General features: G+C 42.5%; 1 protein-coding gene across 7 annotated transcripts in view; it reads left to right on the top strand.

The window, feature by feature from the left end:
- The window catches only part of LOC146511895 (uncharacterized), a 61410-nt gene that overhangs the window by 27364 nt on the left and 13457 nt on the right, over positions 1-20589 (top strand). For 3 of the 7 annotated variants that reach the window (XR_014875914.1, XM_085171682.1, XM_085171680.1), the window contains exons 1-5: positions 4783-4902; positions 8657-8762; positions 13609-14275; positions 17475-17566; positions 18459-19125. Coding sequence is in view for 6 of the 7 variants with exons in the window: in XM_085171682.1 (XP_085027808.1) it covers positions 8745-8762; positions 13609-14275; positions 17475-17566; positions 18459-19125 (1444 nt within the window). In the remaining variant the exon portion in view is untranslated. Of the gene's footprint in view, positions 1-4782; positions 4903-8621; positions 8763-13608; positions 14276-17474; positions 17567-18458; positions 19126-20589 lie in introns of those variants that run through there. The other 4 variants (XM_085171686.1, XM_085171683.1, XM_085171684.1 and 1 more) reach the window with 4 other exon arrangements.

Genomic DNA, 20589 nt, shown 5'->3' with positions numbered 1-20589 from the left:
TTGGGATGCAACTCAGTATTCTTCTTCCTCCAAACACGACGAGTTGAGTTTATACCAAAAAGTTCTACTTTGGTTTCATCTGACCACATGACATTCTCCCAATCCTCTGCTGTATCATCCATGTGCTCTCTGACAAACTTCAGACGGGCCTGGACATGCACTGGCTTCAGCAGCGGAACACGTCTGGCACTGCGGGATTTGATTCCCTGCCGTTGTAGTGTGTTACTGATGGTGACCTTTGTTACTTTGGTCCCAGCTCTCTGCAGGTCATTCACCAGGTCCCCCCGTGTGGTTCTGGGATCTTTGCTCACCGTTCTCATGATCATTTTGACCCCACGGGATGAGATCTTGCGTGGAGCCCCAGATCGAGGGAGATTATCAGTGGTCTTGTATGTCTTCCATTTTCTGATGATTGCTCCCACAGTTGATTTTTTCACACCAAGCTGCTTGCCTATTGTAGATTCACTCTTCCCAGTCTGGTGCAGGTCTACAATTCTTTTCCTGGTGTCCTTCGAAAGCTCTTTGGTCTTGGCCATGGCGGAGTTTGGAGTCTGACTGGTTGAGGCTGTGGACAGGTGTCTTTTATACAGATGATGAGGTCAAACAGGTGCCATTCATACAGGTAACGAGTGGGGGACAGAAAAGCTTCTTACAGAAGACGTTACAGGTCTGTGAGAGCCAGGGATTTTCCTTGTTTGAGGTGACCAAATACTTATTTTCCACCCTGATTTACGAATAAATTCTTTACAAATCCTACCATGTGAATTCATGGATTTTTTTTTCACATTCTATCTCTCACAGTTGAAGTGTACCTCTGGTGCAAATTACTGACCTCTGTCATCATTTTAAGTGGGGGAACTTGCACAATCGGTGGCTGACTAAATACTTTTTTGCCCCACTGTATATATGATCTTTGTATTTTCTTGTAACTTCGGTGTTTTTTGTTTGTGACTGTAGATTCTGTATGTATGGGGGAACCTAGGAAAAAACTAAACCTGAGCAATTGTGAAGTGTATCTAGATGTATCTAGATATTATTGTCTACTCAGACACTTGGTCAGAGCATACGGAAATGCTCACTGATGTTTTTCGTCGCTTGGAAGGGGCACACCTCACCCTCAATGTTTCCAAGTGTGAGTTTGGCATAGCCACTGTGACGTATCTAGGGAAACAGGTGGGGTGGGGACAAGTACACCCTATTTTGGCAAAAATCCAAGCCATACTGAATTTTCCTGCCCCCACCCCGTACCCGGCCTGAGCTCCATCGTTTTCTCGGCATGGTGGGTTATTACTAAGGTTTCTGCCAAAACTTCGCAGAAGTAGTTGCACCCCTCACTAGTGTGTTAAAACCTTTTGTGTGGTCCTCTGCAATAGAGTGCATTCCAGGCTGTCAAAACTCTGCTTGCAGTTTGCCAGTGCTGGCTGCCCCTGATTTTGCACGTCCTTTCAAATTAGAGGTAGATGCCAGTGCCAACAGGGCAGGTACCATATTCTTACAGGAAGATCAACAAGTTGTGGATCACCCAATCGGCTATTTCTCAAAGAAATTCAATGTTCATCAGCAAAGGTACAGCACGATTGAAAAAGAAGCCCTTTCCTTGCTGTTTGCGTTGCAGCATTTTCAGGTGTATGTTGGTTCCAGCCCCTCGCCTGTGATTTGTCGATGTTTATACCGACCACAATAATAATAATAATGGATTGGATTTATATAGCGCTTTTCAAGGCACCCAACGTGCTTTACAATGCCACTATTCATTCACTCTCGCATTCACACACTGGTGGAAGCAAGATACGGTTGTAGCCACAGCTGCCCTGGGGCAGACTGACAGAGGCGAGGCTGCCATATTGCGCCATCGGCCCCTCTGGCCAACACCAGTAGGCGGTAGGGTAAAGTGTCTTGCCCAAGGACACAACAACCAGGACAGAGAGCCCGGGGATCGAACCGGCGACCTTCCGGTTACAGATACGCTTCCCAAGCCCCTGAGCCACGGTCGCCCCGTGTTCCTAATGTGAATGCAGAATTCGAACCAAAGACTTATGAGATGGTCTATCTTGGTGCAAGATTTCAATCTGGAAATTCGGCATTAAAAGGTTACAGAGAATGTACTAGCGGATGCACTGTCTCGAAGTTTTTTATTCCTAACTGTCAAAACATCTACAAAGGAGATGTTTTGATCTTGGGAAGGGGGGAGGGGGGGGGGTGTTATGGCCATACGTAGTCTGTGTTAGCTGCTGTGTTGTGTTTCTTTACAGTGTGATAAGAATCTCTGCAGGTCCTTCCACTAATGAAAAGTAGTGGGCTGCTAATTGGACCATTGATCATGTGACTGGGTTCAAAAAGCCGCACTGACAACTGCCGGGAGAGAGGGAGAGAAGCGAGGAAGTGCGAGAGTGATCAGATTTGACAGCAGACTCTGACCTGGCCCTGGATTCCAAATTCTTGTGTTATTATTTGTTATTATATGTATGTAAGCATGCTCTCTTAGAGCCACCAATCATGTGTATATGTTCAGTGCTTCTGCATCTATAGGTTGAAGCTGAAGGGGTATGCTACCTTTTCTTTTGAATTGTTTTTCTCCTGTTTCTGAGCTTGGAAGCGAGTAGCTATTGTCATCTGTTTGTTTGTTTTTTCCCCTTAGGGTTTAGTTAAGTTTCCTCTGGCGGGACTTAGTTGGTTTTGTGTATTAGTTTGGCCTGGGTTCACCCTGGAGCTATGCTTCCTGACATTAAATAAAAATCACTTCTTTGTTTTTACTCATAACTGGTTTTGGCCGTTTGGCTTGGGAACCAGGGCGGGTACTTGCTTCTCTCTCCTCAGAATCTTATGTGCATCTCTAAACACCTAGAATAGGGGCTGAACATGCTGTTAACAACCAGCTGTGCACACAGTTTCAATAACAGTGTAACTGAGATATTGTTCTCACCTTTTGTTTTGAAGTCATTGTTTCCTCTGTAGTGGCTGAGCTGAGTCCAAATGGCTGAAACTGTTCCTCTGCTGCTCCACCAGACTCTTCTCCTCCTGTTACTCAGCTGGGACACAAAAAGTATAGATATGTATTTTATCCCTGACAAGAAGAAGCAGAGCAAATAAACATTACTACACTCCTCAGTGACAACAATACCTATGAGATCTATCCATCTATTGATCATAGATATAGATAGATATATAGAGCTGCACATTAACCAACACATATATATATTTTTATTCTCTGTGCTTTCAAATATGAACACTGTTTACTTTCATCTCGGTTTCATTAGTTTTTGTTAACATCTTCCTGTGCAAACACTCTCTCACTCTTCTCTCAACGTGTTCACAATAAACTGTGAACAGACACCGAGGAGAGCAGCAGAAGACCTCATTCAGGAGCTAAACTCAACATGAACTGAACTCACAGTAAAGTTAGCTCGGTGCTTACCTTTAGATGAGCCCACAAACCGAGAGAAACTCCGTGATGAAGCTGGAACTCTTTCCAAACACAGGAAACAGATCAGGGAGCAGAGACCCACGTGGTTCACGCTGATCGCAGCTACGATCCAGGAGACAAGGGTGGGCAGATCGATGCAGATATCGATCAGGACGTTGGTAGTGGTATATGATCGATACTTTAGTTTGTTTCTCTCCTCTAACTTCACTACTTTACTCCCGTTTCGTGAAAAAGCAGCTCTCTCTGCTCGACTCCTCTCCTGCACAAACACTTTGCTCCGCCCCCCTACTTCTGTTTCTTCTTCTTCTTCGTTGTTTTTAACGGCGGTTGGCAACCAACGTAAAGGAGCATTACCGCCTCCTACTGTTCCGGAGTATGGGTCAGACAGTGAGTTTACAATTTGTATCCAAAAACGTCTTCTTCTTCTTCTTAAATTTTATTGGTACTGATTGGTGCATTACCGCCACCACTATTTATGTGCAAATGTTTAATAGCGAAGAACAATAAAACATTACTGTTGGCCACATGTCTGCAAAGTTATGTGATATTAGTGATGTTAAAACTTTCAGCGTCAACTTGGTTTTAAAGCCTTTACTTTAGAATAGTTCAATAGTTAACCTTAATCTTACATTGAATGTGATGATTTTATGGATAACTAAACTCAATAATATATGACCTTTCTTTTTCTGTTCAAAATTCAGGTCATACTGAGGTCACGCACGTGGCACTTTAAACAAAAAAAAAAAAACATGCAGTAGAAATACTGGTGTTCATGACTTTAAGTAACAAACTGATACAGTGTCTCTTTTTAGCCGTTTAATGTCAAATGACCATTCCTTCTTTAAAATTCTAACCTTTGTATAACCTTTTCATATTATTTTCCAGAAGCTCTTCGCATTTAAATGACAATAAAACAGCAGTTAGAACACAAGATGCACATTTTGTAGTCCATCTTCTGCACATTGTAGTTTCACCTATTGTTTAGGAGAGACAATAGTAAGACTGTTCAAATTCTCAGCACCGCTCTTCTCTTCTACTGAGTCCTTAGCAATTCTCCTACCAGTGATGAAGTTTTCGTCGAGGCCAGGAAAAAAGATTAATAGAAAGAAATAGGACGTACCTCACCTACTGGCGAAGCACAGCTGCGTCACGTGACCGCAAAGTAACGAATCACAGCAGAGCAGGAAGAAGGAGCAAAGCGTGTGTGCAGGGAAGAAGTCGAGCAGAGAGAGCTGCTTTTTCACGAAACGGGAGTAAAGTAGTGAACTTAGAGGAGAGAAACAAACTAAAGTATCGATCATATACCACTACCAACGTCCTGATCGATATCTGCATCGATCTGCCCACCCTTGTCTCCTGGATCGTAGCTGAGATCAGCGTGAACCACGTGGGTCTCTGCTCCCTGATCTGTTTCCTGTGTTTGGAAAGAGTTCCAGCTTCATCGCGGAGTTTCTCTCGGTTTGTGGGCTCATCTAAAGGTAAGCACCGAGCTAACTTTACTGTGAGTTCAGTTCATGTTGAGTTTAGCTCCTGAATGAGGTCTTCTGCTGCTCTCCTCGGTGTCTGTTCACAGTTTATTGTGAACACGTTGAGAGAAGAGTGAGAGAGTGTTTGGAGAAAAACGCCAACTAATCATTAGCTCAGCATGCTGGGAGAAGTTGGAGCAGAAAAGTCTTTTCATTGTCCCTGCAGCTGTTTTTCTGCATGCACCAAACCTCTACAGCCTCATTTCTATTTGAAGTGATAACAGGAAATCAGAGCGATCTGCTGCAGTATCAGGGTCACAATAACTTTATTGTCCAGCTGCTGTGGATGAACACGTGAGAGGAAGTGAACTCCTACAAAGTCTCATTTTAATGAGTCTGACTGCTGTAAAGTGATGCACAGGAAGATGTTAACAAAAACTAATGAAACAGATGAAAGTAAACAGTGTTCATATTTGAAAGCACAGAGAATAAAAATGTATTGTGGTGGTTAATGTGCAGCTCTTGGTGATTTGGGAGAAGAAGAATGTTTTTAATCATGTTGTGGATTGATTGTTGGATTTTATTTAGTTTTGCATATCAACGGCAGAAGTTCTTTCCACTTGTCATTGATCAGATATTTTTACTCACTTGAATATTTGAAGGTTTAAAGCTTTTTTTCACAGGTAAACCCGACTATAATTGCATTTGTTCATTCTATGAAATAAATGTTTAACAAAGAGTGAATTTAGGTGTTTTATTCAGTTGTCTTTCTATAGTTGAAGTTTTCAGCAGCAGCCACTTTAAAGTGCTTCATATTGTGATCCACTGTGATGGAGATACTGAGTCTGTTTCAGCTGCTTTGTGGGGTTCTGTCTCTAAAAGAGTCTATTTACATGTCTGTACATGACCCATGGCCGGTGGAGAGACTGTGGTGGTGATCAGGTTACTCCGGCTTCCTCCCACCGTCCAAAGACATGCAGCTTGTGGGGATAGGTTAAGGCAGCACGGTGGCACGGTGGTTAGCACTGTTGCCGCACAGCAAGAAGGTCCTGAGTTCAATTCCACCATCAGGCCGGGGTCTTTCTGTGTGGAGTTTGCATGTTCTCCCCGTGTTTGTGTGGGTTCCCTCCGGGTACTCCGGCTTCCTCCCACCGTCCAAAGACATGCAGCTTGTGGGGATAGGTTAATTGGATAATCCAAATTGCCACTAGGTGTGAATGTGCGAGTGAATGACAGTGTGAATGGTTGTCTGTCTCTGTGTGTTGGCCCTGCGACAGACTGGCGACCTGTCCAGGGTGTACCCTGCCTCTCGCCCTATGACAGCTGGGATAGGCTCCAGCGCCCCCCGCGACCCTGAAAAGGATAAGCGGAAGTGAATGGAAGTTAAAAAAGAACTAACATAAATAAAATACACTTCAGCTAATTACTTAAAAAAATAAATAAAAATTCCCAACAATAACATTTTTAGGTTGTCTAAGTGACTTATATATTACGTTTAACCTGAGTAGCGAAACTCAGCGGTGATCTGAAAATGATGTGCTGGGAGTTGTGCCGTTCTCGGCCGCATCAGTAACCCTTGAGCTCCCGGCGAGCTATCGAGCTGGTGGGTAACAAACGTCTCCGAAAACGTTGAAGCACTTTTGCAAATATGCGATATCTTGATAAACCGAGCAGATATTTGATGTTCACACAGCTACTTTCTTGCCTGAAAATATGTTTAAAGTTTATTTTGTGACCCAGAAAGATTAGTAAGAGTAATTTTAAAACTTAGTAGCGGCCGCCATTGTTGGAAACTGGAGTTTGGTTGGGCCGCGCTATGAATTCTGGGATATGGTGGGCCACGAAGGACACACCCGACCCATCCTTCAAATTCGGGGAAAAGGAGGACGCATTTGTCGGCTGCATTCGGAGGAGTCTACGAATCTGGACAGCCTTCGGCGTGTCGCTGTGACGTAATCGGTCTACAAATGCGGCCTCAGGAGGATGCAGCCCATGAATTTGGACACGACCATAATGTTGTGCTACGTGATCGCTAGCAACACAGCTATGTTAGCATAACATAAACAGTGAAGCTGGAGGATAAACCCTAACTATTTTCCACTCGATAAAAGTTAACGTGAAGGTTCCTGATGGTTAGAGACAAATGCAATCGCATCAATGGTACAGAAGTAGAGGAAGCAAGAAGAATGAGTTGAATAAAGTTTGATTTATCTGACTGCTTTGTTTCGCTTAATGTGTCTTATAATCCCGTGCACCTTATGGTCCGAAAAATACAAATTTGACTTTTTTATTTGCCACACTGCAGTTTAATGTTGCAAAGCACTCCTTTTTAACTTCAGTGGATATTATACATGTCAGCACATTTCTACTGGAAATGTTTTTTGGTTAAACTTTCAGCAAGAAATTTGCATTTGCACTGTTAAATTTTTATATAGCTTTTAATGCACATAAAAAAACAGCTGCTTGTTTAAGTGAAAATAAATGGATGGGGGTAGGGGGGTGGGGGTTGTGCTAGTAAAGTTGTGGAGTTGTATTTTGTCTCGCATCAATTATATCGTCAGTTATATTGTTATTGCAAATTTTCAAATCTATATCGTGATAAATATTTTTGGCCATATCGCCCTGCTCTAGTGCTTGGAAATGTTGTAGGTGGCTGAGTTTATGTTGCTTCCAATGAGTCTGAGTGGGACTCCTTCTTTGTTGATCTATGGAAGTCCATATATACAGGGTGTAGGGCTGCCACGATTAGTCAACTAGTCACGATTACGTCGACTATCAAAATCATCGACGACTGATTTAATAGTCGACGGGTCGTTTGAAGCTTTGTAAGATCACAAAAGACGCAGGAATAAGTAGCAGGATTTAAGAGTGTAATAACGGACTGAAACACAAGATGGCAGCACTGCATGTACAAGGATGCCAGCTGCCGTTAAACACAGAAGAAGAAGAAGAAGAAGAAGAAGCTGTGTCCCACAATTCATAGCGCCCCCCAGCTCAGTTTCCAACAATGGCGGCAGCTAGTTAGTTTTAATATTACTCTTATTATTCTTTCTGGGTCACAAAATAAACGTTTAACATATTTTCAGGCGAGAATGTAGCTGTGTAAACCTCAAATATCTGCTCAGTTTATCAAGACACCACATATTTTCAAAAGCGCTCCGACGTTTTCGGAGACATCTGTTAGCCACTAGCTCGATAGCTAGCCGGGGGCACCGGACTCCCGAGCTGTGTCCAAATTCAGGGTCTGCACGCTTGAAGTACGCGTACTACGTGCGTACTATAGGTAGGAGAAGTGCGGAAGTGAGAGGCTTGTGAAATGGGACGGTCTAGCCTTCGTCGCGCTGTTCAGGTTGCCTAGCAACCATGATACTAACCGCGAGAAACGTTACATACAGCTTTGTTTGACAGAAATGAAGGAGAAAAATGTTTTGTTGGTCATTCATTTTTGTCATGACATCACTTTGATTAGTTGAGTATCTGAGGCTGAGACCACAGGACTGTAAAACATGATTGTTGGGCTTCATTTCTGTCAACAGTCATTTCAAGATTAGTTAGTAAATAACAATTAGCTAATGTTGTTCATGAGACTAAAATCATCTCACTGTGGTAATGTAAATATAATATGGCCAATATTATAGTTATTGTTAGATTATTATGATATAATAATGATTATATATATATATATATATATATATATAGTAATGTTTATTTGCTCTGCTTCTTCTTGTCAGGGATAAAATACACATCTATACTTTTTGTGTCCCAGCTGAGTAACAGGAGGAGAAGAGTCTGGTGGAGCAGCAGAGGAACAGTTTCAGCCATTTGGACTCAGCTCAGCCACTACAGAGGAAACAATGACTTCAACACAGGAGGTGAGAAAAATATCTCAGTTACACTGTTATTGAAACTGTGTGCACAGCTGGTTGTTAACAGCAGCTTTATCATTTCCATCCTGGGCTCCTCCATACATACAGAATCTACATTCACAAACAAAAACCACAGAAGTTACAAGAAAATACAAAGATCATTTTAAAAAAATATTTTTTGGGTACACAAGAACCAGAACAGAACAAAACAGAGCAATACAAAGTTCTGAGGCACATACAAGGCAGTTGAGGTAAACCACAACCCCACAAGGAATCAAAAAAACCAATAAGACCAATATTCAGGCAAATTAATTCAGTTTGGGAAAGCCCCGTAACAAGGAGCATGACCGTACAGGTCCAACGTATTTCAGATATGGGTCCCAGGTTCTGTGGAAAGAGTCCAAGGTGAAGTTGAGCATACGAGTTATATATTCATTGGGATTGTTGGCCTGCCCCAGGGGAGCAGGATATTCTTCCTGGCCGCAAAAGATAACAGCTGGAACAGTCTCTTGTGCTTGCCTTTGATAACCGAATTGTCCATTACTCCCAGTATGAGACAGAGGGTCCAGAAGAACAACAGCAAAGATCATATTTTATCAGCACACACTGAAACAACAATATCATCAGCTGAACTCAGAATTGATCATACAATAAACATTTTTTCTGCAGTGATCAAGATTTCTTCAATAATGCGATTTTCATTCCAGACTTTGGTAACGTAAACATAATATGGCCAATATTATATTAATTATATTAATTATGTTTTGTTAAAGCAGTGAGCTTGAATTAAGTTTCAAATAGTGAGCTTCAATAAAGATTTAAGTTGCATTTATTTATATTTCCTATCACTTTATAGTTTCACATAAATTCGAGCATGTACACAGCAATGTGTTAGATGTTTTATACCTAAGAGACAAATATTGTTTTTTTAATATGTTGGCATTACTAAATCTGTCTGAATACTTACAAATATGGGTACAAATTTCTTACAGGCTGTGATAAACGTTTTTGATAAAATGAAGAGTAGACTGGTATATTAAATATTCCTTTATTGGGGGAGAAAATCAGACCATGTCATTACTGCTTTAAGTCATACTGAATAGTAGGGCTGCACGATTCTGCATAAAATGAGAATCACGATTTTTTTGCTTAGAATTGAGATCACGATTCTCTCACGATTTTCTTTCCCAGTATAAATATTTATTGCACTTATTAACTGCACATCAACTTTGTAACAGTTGAGACTGAACATAAAAACAATAAATAAACATAAAAACAACAAATGTCTCACATTTTGTCGTTGCCGCAAAACGTTGTACTGCTTGAAATTGCGTCTCCACCGTTGCTCGACACTGCGTGTATAGAGCAGGTAGTGCAACGATAGAAAAATAGTTGCGGGACGGCACTGTGTAGCGTTTGTCTAGGGTGTTGATCGTTTTCCTAAATCCCTCGTTTTGCACAGTGTTGATGGAGCCATATCTTTGGTCAGGTGATAAGTAACAGCCTCCGTAATTTCTTTGTGCCTGCGGGAGTTCGACGGGTATAGGGAAGCGCTGTATAAGGTTCTCGTTATTGATGTTTGGGTGGTTGACCGGGACGGATTTTCTCCAGTCACTTTCTCGTCATCCCTGACGTGCTCTCCGTTGTTTTTCCCTGCCAATTTTAGCAGCCAGCCTCTGTATCACATGGTATAAGGCTCCGCCCTTGTCATTTGTTGAACAGGAAGAGTGAGCACTTGTTTTCATGCAGATTATGTCCCGGATCAAAATGCGGTACAATCGTCGTCGTCGTTTTTTTTTTTTTTTTTTAATCGTTGTCATTTGGAAATGAGATCGCACATAAGTATGAATTGAGAACGCGATTTTCTAACGATTAATCGTGCAGCCCTACTGAATAGATATCAGAGCGTTAAACAGGCTGACTTCTACTAAATGTGTCAAACTGGCCAGAAAGTATACAAACACATAACATCCTTAAAGAATTTGATGTAACTTCAGGGCTCGCAAAATTTCAAAATCCCTGGTAGCCCTTCGGGCAGGGACTCTTCAGTTTTTGGTAGCCCAAAATAAATTTAAGTAGCCCGAATAAAAAAGAGCAATTTTTTGATTGATGTTTTGTTTCCTGTTTTGTTTCCGTTACAATATTATACATTAAAGTATAATATTGTAACGGAAACAAAACATCAATCAAAAAATTGTTGAAACACAAATTACAACATTGTATAAAAATTACAATCATCAACTCAAATTCTTGGTTCTAATTGAACAGAAATTTCTATGAACTTGTAAGAACTGTGTAGAACATGAATCAGTCTGTGTCAGATCCTGAATTTGAAATTTCCACTGAAGTCACGGGTAAGAGGCAAGTGGAACCAAGACCATTTGCTTTTTGAAGTTTGCAAAGACTGCTAAATTTTGCAAGTGGTAGTTCACTCTTTGCAACATAGCACGCTGTTTTAAACAGATTTTTCAGGTTTATTTTTAGTATGTTATTTGCAATTGGTGTATGTTCTGGGAAAGATATTGCAGACTGAGCAATAATGCATTTCTTGCATTTCTCATGGGTTCTAATTCTTAAAATTACTGGTCCCAGTAACAAAGGCGCTTGTTGACTCGAGGGAAAACCAACAACACACCCGACAGAACATTATGTTATTTACACGGGTGCATATAAGTGGTCCGCACTTGCGCATTCGCTGTCAAAATAAAAGACGCGCACCAGATAAGAAGTTGCAATGCGCTTTTGCGTCCATATAAAAGGCTGTTTTTGTCCGCTAGAGTGGGATTTTAACGCCACATTCTGCACCACATCTCTGTGCGTTCATCATTTGTTTGAAGCCAGCTCACCTCCTGCAACCACTTTTCCGAGAAAAGTGGTTGCAGGAGGTGGTGAGGTGGTGTTCCTCCACCTCTTTGGAGGTGGAGGAACACCAAAGTAACTGCTTAAAGGAGCTTCTTCGACATCTTTAAGAGTTCTAAACAAATGTCTGTCCTCCTCAAGAAAATCTTATGTACACAAACGCGTTGCAACTTCTTATCTTGTGCGTGTTTTTTATTTTGACAGCGAATGCGCACCTGCGGACCACTTATGTGCAGCCCTGGTTATTTAGCTCGTCATATTGCAGCCACAGAAATTCTTTTGTCCATGAAACCATAAAGCTGCACTTTCTTTTTGCCTTATAGTCTGATTTGTCATAACTTTTCCGTTTTGTGGTAAGCTTTTCTTTGGCTGTCACTTCTTCACCCTGACCTGTCTTATTTGGCTCAGCAGAACTAAAATATATATCCTGCTGCTTTTACACACACACTCACATAACGCTCAGCGATTCTCTGCGATCAACCTCTCACATGTTTAAGCTGCGGGAGATTTCACTTGTCATGTTTGCATAGTAAGCTAACGATTGATAAGACGATGTCAGAGGAATTGGTGCGCAAATTATCATCACTCACCAATCAGTGCTGTCGCTCTCTATACACAGTTCGTGCGATTGCAAAGTGAAAGCAAAAAACAAGCGCAAATTCAAACGCGATTTCAATGTCACATATTGACAGTGGCTCACCGATGCCAATGACATAATTACCCAGCTACATTTCTGAAAGAATGCAAAAGCATTGACATATATTTTTCCTTCCTACGATAGTCCGACGGGCAGGGCAGAGATAGATTTTGGTAGCCCGACTGGAAAAATCGCTAGCCCCGGGACGTCGGGCTAGCGATTTTGCGAGCCCTGGATGTAACACTATAGATCAACTTAGCTCAGAATATATAAAGCATATAAACAATTACAGCAATATGATGCAACAAACACAGCAGTGCTACTGATCCAAAATACTCAAAGCTTCATAGAACTGAAACAAACATTTATTTTTAGCTCCATTCTGCTGCTGATACATACTTTAGGTTTCTGAACATTAAACTTGTCTCTGCCTTTCATAGTGTGTAACTTGAAGGCCCTGAGTACTTTCTCCCACACTGAAAACACTGGATGATACAATTATTTGAACATAATAATGTTAATGAGACTGATTCAGGACAGACAATTAGTTATGTTAAACTTTTCTATCAGTCCTTCACAAATAGGGAACAGTCTGTCCATTCTCTCCAGGTGACAGCTTAAGTTTTTAAGAATCTACAGGTCCTTCCTGATTGGAGAACTGGCGGCGGCTGATTGGTCCCCTGATCATGTGGCTGTTTTTAAAAGATGCCTCATCAGCAGTTGTCGGCGGCAGCGCCTGACAGCAGCAGACCTGACCCTGGCTTCCAAACCTTGTGTTACCCGTGTGTGGCCCCTGAGATTTACTGAGTTTTTGTATATAGTGTGTAAATTAGTTCACTTGTAAATAGACACTGAAACAGAAGGAGTGAGCTGCCTTACTATTTTCTTGAGCTGCTTTCTCCTGTTCATTTCAGTTAGGGAGTTAGGTGTAGCGTGTGTCTTTTTTTTGTTTTTTTGTTTCACATAGGGTTTTAGGTAGCACCTCCTTTCCTGACTTAGCTTGTTTTGTTTGTTATTTTGGCCTTTGTTCACACCGGACTTAACTCTTCAGTGTAGACACAAATAAACCACCGTTCACTTCAAAGATTGGCTTCTGGGTATGGTTTGGGGGACCCGGGTGGGGTCACTTCCTTTCTTACTCATGTTATGGTCCTGTACCCCTAGACTGGGGCGCAACACACCTACAATGTCTCCAAAAAGTGGATTCTGTCCAGAGTGGACAAGCTTAAAAACACACCAAGTCATCCACCTACAATGTGTTTGTTGACCTCTTGGATCCCACTAATGGAGGCAGTTTCAGTTTAGTCCACGACTGCATTTCACTCACTGCCTCTCTTTGTATCTCTGTCACTGCAGGACCAACACAGAGCGAGAAGTCAGCGCTCTCAGGAGACCGACAAACCTCACAGAAGAAAGGGAGGGAAAAAATACAGCTGTGATGACTGTGGGAAGAATTTTACCCATCTTGGAAACTTTAAAGCACACCAACTCGTCCACAGTGGAGATAAACCGTACAGATGTGACTTGTGTGGTAAACGTTTTACCCAGAAAGGACACCTAAAATCACACCAGCTCATCCACAGTGGAATTAAACCATACAGCTGTGAGTTGTGTGGAAAGTCTTTTACCCATCCTGGAAGGTTAAAAACACACAAAGTCATCCACGGTGGAGTTAAACCATACCGCTGTGAGTTGTGTGGAAAGTCTTTTACCCACCCTGCAAGGTTAAAAACACACCAAGTCATCCATAGTGGAGTTAAACCATACAGCTGTGAGTTGTGTGGTAAAGCTTTTACTTACAGAGGTAACTTACAGCGTCATCAACTCATCCACTCTGGAATCAAGGTGTACGGCTGTGGTCAATGTGGTAAAGCTTTTGCTCAGAGTAGCACCTTACGACGTCATCAATTTACCCACTCTGGATTTAAACCGTACAGCTGCGACTTGTGTGGAAAGTCTTTTAACGATCCTTCAAACTTGAAAAAACACCAACTCATCCACAGTGGAGTTAAAGTGTACATAGGTGAGTTGTTTGTAATGTCTTTTACCCAGGCTGGAGGCTTAAAAAGACACCAGTTCATCCACCGTGGACTTCAAGCGTATCCTTAGACTGGGGCGGAAAATAAAGTGGGGGCTTGTACGATCTTTTCGTTTGCCTTTTTTTTTTCTTGCTCATTGTGTTTTGTGGGTTTCCTTCAGCTTTTGGTTGGCAGCTTTCTTGTGGTGTAATGGGTAAACTAGCCGTAATTACTTTGACATGGATTATTTTGTACAACAACCCACCATGGATAAGTTGGATCAATGCACCAAGGCAGTTTTGTTGTTGGTGGCAAATTTGTTTAATGTTAGTGTCCTCTTGAATCCAAAAAAAGCAGAAATTAAGCAGTGTCTGGCAGAGCAGATGGTGAAAAAAGGGGTAATTGCGAAGGTGAAACTTTGACCGGTTGATGTGTCTGGAGGTTTGGTGGTGGATGGAGGCTCCTGCTGCCGTTCAAGTCCCAAACATTATCCTGGCCAGACAATTACCAGAATTGATTACAGATGATCTTAAGCTTGCCCTTTGCCTGAAAGAGGTGGAGCTTTAGGCTAAAGCCAAAGAAGTTGAGCTTCTACATCTCCAAATAAGGCCTATGGATAGGGATGGGGATAGGGATGGAGCAGTGTTACCTCTACCCCATTGAGTAAAATTGTGAGTAAAACTTCTGACTGATTCTCCTCTGACCAGTTTGATGCAAGAAAGCAAATTGCCTTAGTGCCACCTTTCAGAGAATGTAAGGTTGACTCTTACTTTAATGCTTTAGGCTAAAGCCAAAGAAGTTGAGCTACTGCATCTCCGAATAAGGCCTATGGATAGGGATGGGTATCGTTTAGGTTTTATCCGATACCGGTGCCAAACCGGTACTTTTGAAATGGTGCCGGTGCTTAAACGGTGCTCAAACCGGTGCTTAAAGAATGGAGAACACAAAATTGGTCCAAAAACCTCTCATGTTCAGCTGTTTTTTGTAAAAAGATAACAATGTTAGCCTTTTCTCCAGCTATAGGGCATATATAGTATCATTCTTGGCTGGAAGCAGTGCTTAAACAATGGAAAAAAAAAAACAACTTTGTCCAAAAACCTCTCATGTTTAACTGTTTTCCACTTTTTCTTTGGTCATTTTAGCCTTTTTGGCCAGGGTGAAGGGAGTATCTGCCATCAAACAAGAAGACAGCCGCATGTAGCTATGATGATGTTTGCTAGTTCGCCTTACATGCATTAATGTAATAACGTGGTTAGCCTACGCAACATAAATTACACACGAACAGCATTAAGCTACTCACGCAGAGAAGAACGGCTGCTGCTGCCATCACCATCCTCATCATTTCTGCTACACTGGCAGGGCTAGGGGCCAGGACTCTCCTCTTCGGGTTCTTGGGGGATGTTGCTAACTCCTGGTCCGATAACAGGCACCACACCCGCAGTGGATGTGCATGATGTGAGGTCTCGCAGCAAGCTATCAAATACGGCGCATTTTTCGGCTTTTTAAAAAAAACGCTATGCGTCGCCAGGGGTTTCATTGGATTCGAGGTGTTACCTCCTTTGACAGTATCACAGTATCAGCTTAAAGCACTTGTTGCAGGCTGCTGAGTTTGTATCTTTTGCTGTGAAGTACAGCCAGACTTTGACCGCTTTGCCTTGGGCATTTTTAGTCTGTAGTTCTGCTCTAAAAGAACATACGTACCTGGACCCGCCTACTATCCTCGGAAACGTAAAATGATTGGTTAGAATCTAAAGTGTATCACAGCTCAGGAAAAAAACCACCGAAATAAAGCACCAAAATGTGCGCTGCTTTTCGGTCTGGTTACTACCGTTTATGTCAGAACCAGTGCCATCATGGCACCGGATCCCGGTACCCATCCCTACCTATGGAGCAATGTTACCTCTACCCCATTGAGTAAAATTGTGAGTAAAACTTCTGACTGATTCTCCTCTGACCAGTTTGATGCAAGAAAGCAAATTGCCTTAGTGCCACCTTTCAGAGAAAGTAAGGTTGACTCTTACTTTAATGCCTTTGAACGCATCGCAACCACTTTAAAATGGCCCAAGGACGTGTGGAGTTTGTTGTTGCAGTGCAAATTGGTGGGGAAAGCACAAGAAGTGTGCACGAGCTTATCCATTGATCACAGTCGGGATTATGAAATTGTGAAATCCACTATTTTAATGTTTTATGAGTTAGTTCCTGAGGCATGTTGCCAAATGTTTCGGTCCTGCGAAAAATCTGCCAACCAAACACATGTAGAGTTTGCCAGGGAGAAGGCTCTCCTGTTTGATAAGTAGTTAGGTGTAAGTGAAGTGAAGGATTTTACTTACCTAAGACAGTTGGTTCTGTTGGAAGAATTCAAAACGTGTCTTCCAGAAAATGTTGTTATGTACCTCAATCAGCAAAAGGTGGATTCATTGTGTAAAGTTGCTGTTCTTGCAGATGAGTTTCTGTTGACCCATTGCGCTACATTTTCAGCTGTGTGAATATACTCCGTTGTCTGCGCCTGCGAGGAGCTTAAGGGTTTCTCCTGCGCATCAAACGCACCCTGATCCAGTTCCCATGAACGTTCGTGAATGCTTTTATTGCCATGACACCAGCCATGTCATTGCTAATTGTCCATCACTTCGTCCCTAAGAGCAAACTCAAACCTGGAGAGTGTTGGTTTTCTCCAGGTTTGAGTCGGTTGGTCTCTATGCCTAATCCCGTCAGATCCTCCTGACCTTTCTTTTCAAAAGCGTTCGCCTCACCTACTGGAAAAGAGGAGGATCGTGTGCTGATTGTGATTTTGCGTGACACTGGGGCTACCAAGTCTCTCATTTTGGATAGCGCGTTGCCTTTTTCTAGTAACTCGTTTTGTGGTGCTGATGCTCTCGTGTGGGGAGTGGAGATGTATGTGTGTGTCACGGGCTCCGCTACGCAGAGTTTTCCTACAGTCACCTCTCGTTTCGGGTCCTGTAGCAATTGGGGTGCGTCCTCACTTGCACGTACAGGCAGTTACTATTATTCTGGGGAATGATCTAGCAAATGGAAAGATTTTCCCAATCTCCGAGGTAATTGAAAACCCCATCGATGATTTGGTTTTTGTTTCTGAATCTGCTGCTGACAGTCTGCCTTCTGTTTTCCCTGCCTGTGTCGTCACATGTGTGTATAAGCGCCGATACAGTGATGTTGATTTGTCTGACTCTTTCTTGTGTTCTGAAGATGATCCTGAGAAAACTGAGCCACCTGTGGAAAAAGAAGAAAAATGTGTGTCTGATAGCCTGCTACCTGCTACACCTGACCTGTCTATTGAGGTAAGCAAAGCAGATTTTGTCCATGTGCAACAGAATGATCCAACTCTGGCCAAATGTTTACTTGCTGTAAATTCCAATGAGCAAACCCCCATGTTTACAGCATTGACAACAATGTGTTAATGCGTAAATGGCACCCTCCCTCATCAAGTGATCTTGGGTGGAATGTATTTCAACAGGTAGTTGTATCACAAAGGTTCCGACCCCAAGTAATCAGTCTTGCACATGACAGTTTCTCTGGACATTTAGGAATTAGAAAAACCATCGTATTCTGCATCACTTTTTGTGGCCAGGAGATGTTTGGTGTTGGGAAGGGCGGTGTTACGGCCCTGGCCAGCTGTATATTTTGTGGTGTTCTATGTCTTTAGGAATATACAGGTCCTTCCTGATTGGAGAGCTGGCGGCGGCTGATTGGTCCCCTGATCATGTGGCTGTTTTTAAAAGATGCCTCACCAGCAGTTGTCAGCGGCAGCGCCTGACAACAGCAGACCTGACCCTGGCTTCCAAACCTTGTGTTACCCGTGTGTGGCTCCTGAGATTTACTGAGTTTTTGTATATAGTGTGTAAATTAGTTCATTTGTAAATAGATAGTGTAGACACAAATAAACCACCGTTCACTTCAAAGATTGGCTTCTGGGTATGGTTTGGGGGACCCGGGTGGGGTCACTTCCTTTCTTACCCTTATGTTATGGTCCTGAACCCCTAGACTGGGGCGCAACACACCTACAATGTCTCCAAAAAGTTGATTCTGTCCAGAGTGGACAAGCTTAAAAGCACACCAAGTCTCCACCTACAATGTGTTTGTTGACCTCCTTGATTCCACTAATGGAGGCAGTTCCAGTTTAGTCCACGACTGCATTTCACTCACTGCCTCTCTTTGTATCTGTCACTGCAGGACCAACACGGAGCGAGAAGTCAGCGCTCTCAGGAGGCCGACAAACCACACAGAAGAAAGGGAGGGAAAAAATACAGCTGTGATGAGTGTGGGAAGAATTTTACCCATCTTGGAAACTTTAAAGCACACCAACTCGTCCACAGTGGAGATAAACCGTACAGATGTGACTTGTGTGGAAAACGTTTTACCCAGAAAGGACACCTAAAATCACACCAGCTCATCCACAGTGGAATTAAACCATACAGCTGTGAGTTGTGTGGAAAGTCTTTTACCCACCCTGCAAGCTTAAAAACACACCAAGTCATCCACGGTGGAGTTAAACCATACAGCTGTGAGTTATGTGGAAAGTCTTTTACCCACCCTGCAAGCTTAAAAACACACCAAGTCATCCACAGTGGAGTTGAACCATACAGTTGTGAGTTGTGTGGTAAAGCTTTTACTTACAGAGGTAACTTACAGCGTCATCAACTCATCCACTCTGGAATCAAGGCGTACAGCTGTGGTCAATGTGGTAAAGCTTTTGCTCGGAGTAGCACCTTACGACGTCACCAAGTTACTCACTCTGGATTTAAACCATACAGCTGCGACTTGTGTGGAAAGTCTTTTAACGATCCTTCAGACTTGAAAAAACACCAACTCATCCACAGTGGAGTTAAAGTGTACATAGGTGAGTTGTTTGTAAAGTCTTTTACCCAGGCTGGAGGCTTAAAAAGACACCAGTTCATCCACAGTGGACTTCAAGCGTATCCATAGACTGGGGCGGAAAATAAAGTGGGAGCTTCTACGCTCTTTTCGTTTGCCTTTTTTTTTTTTTTGCTCATTGTGTTTTGTAGGTTTCCTTCAGCTTTTGGTTGGCAGCTTTCTTGCGGTGTAATGGGTAAACTAGCCGTAATTACTTTGATGTGGATTATTTTGCACAACAACCCACCATGGATAAGTTGGATCAATGCACCAAGGCAGTTTTGTTGTTGGTGGCAAATTTGTTTAATGTTAGTGTCCTCTTGAATCCAAAAAAAGCAGAAATTAAGCAGTGTCTGGCAGAGCAGATGGTGGAAATAGGGGTAATTGCGAAGGTGAAACTTCGACCGGTTGATGCGTCTGGAGGTTTGGTGGTGGATGGAGGCTCCTGCTGCCGTTCAAGTCCCAAACATTATCCTGGCCAGACAATTACCAGAATTGATTACAGATGATCTTAAGCTTGCCCTTTGCCTGAAAGAGGTGGAGCTTTAGGCCAAAGCCAAAGAAGCTGAGCTAATGCTTCTCCGAATAAGGCCTATGGAGCACTGTTACCTCTACCCCATTGAGTAAAATTGTGAGTAAAACTTCTGACTGATTCTCCTCTGACCAGTTTGATGCAAGAAAGCAAATTGCCTTAGTGCCACCTTTCAGAGAAAGTAAGGTTGACTCTTACTTTAATGCCTTTGAACGCATCGCAACCACTTTAAAATGGCCCAAGGATGTGTGGAGTTTGTTGTTGCAGTGCAAATTGGTGGGGAAAGCACAAGAAGTGTGCACGAGCTTATCCATTGATCACAGTCGGGATTATGAAATTGTGAAATCCGCTATTTTAATGTTTTATGAGTTAGTTCCTGAGGCATGTTGCCAAATGTTTCGGTCCTGCGAAAAATCTGCCAATCAAACACATGTAGAGTTTGCCAGGGAGAAGGCTCTCCTGTTTGATAAGTAGTTAGGTGTAAGTGAAGGATTTTACTTAGCTAAGACAGTTGGTTCTGTTGGAAGAATTCAAAACGTGTCTTCCAGAAAATGTTGTTATGTACCTCAATGAGCAAAAGGTGGATTCATTTTGTAAAGTTGCTGTTCTTGCAGATGAGTTTCTGTTGACCCATTGCGCTACATTTTCAGCTGTGTGAATATACTCCGTTGTCTGCGCCTGTGAGGAGCTTAAGGGTTTCTCCTGCGCATCAAACGCACCCTGATCCAGTTCCCATGAACGTTCGTGAATGCTTCTATTGTCATGACACCAGCCATGTCATTGCTAATTGTCCATCACTTCGTCCCTAAGAGCAAACTCAAACCTGGAGAGTGTTGGTTTTCTCCAGGTTTGAGTCGGTTGGTCTCTATGCCTAATCCCGTCAGATCCTCCTGACCTTTCTTTTCAAAAGCGTTCGCC

The sequence above is a fragment of the Neolamprologus multifasciatus genome, chromosome 9 (assembly GCF_963576455.1).
Source record: "Neolamprologus multifasciatus chromosome 9, fNeoMul1.2, whole genome shotgun sequence".
Taxonomy (NCBI): domain Eukaryota; kingdom Metazoa; phylum Chordata; class Actinopteri; order Cichliformes; family Cichlidae; genus Neolamprologus; species Neolamprologus multifasciatus.
Note: the sequence above shows the minus strand (reverse complement) of the source record. Positions and strands in the feature narration are given on the sequence as shown.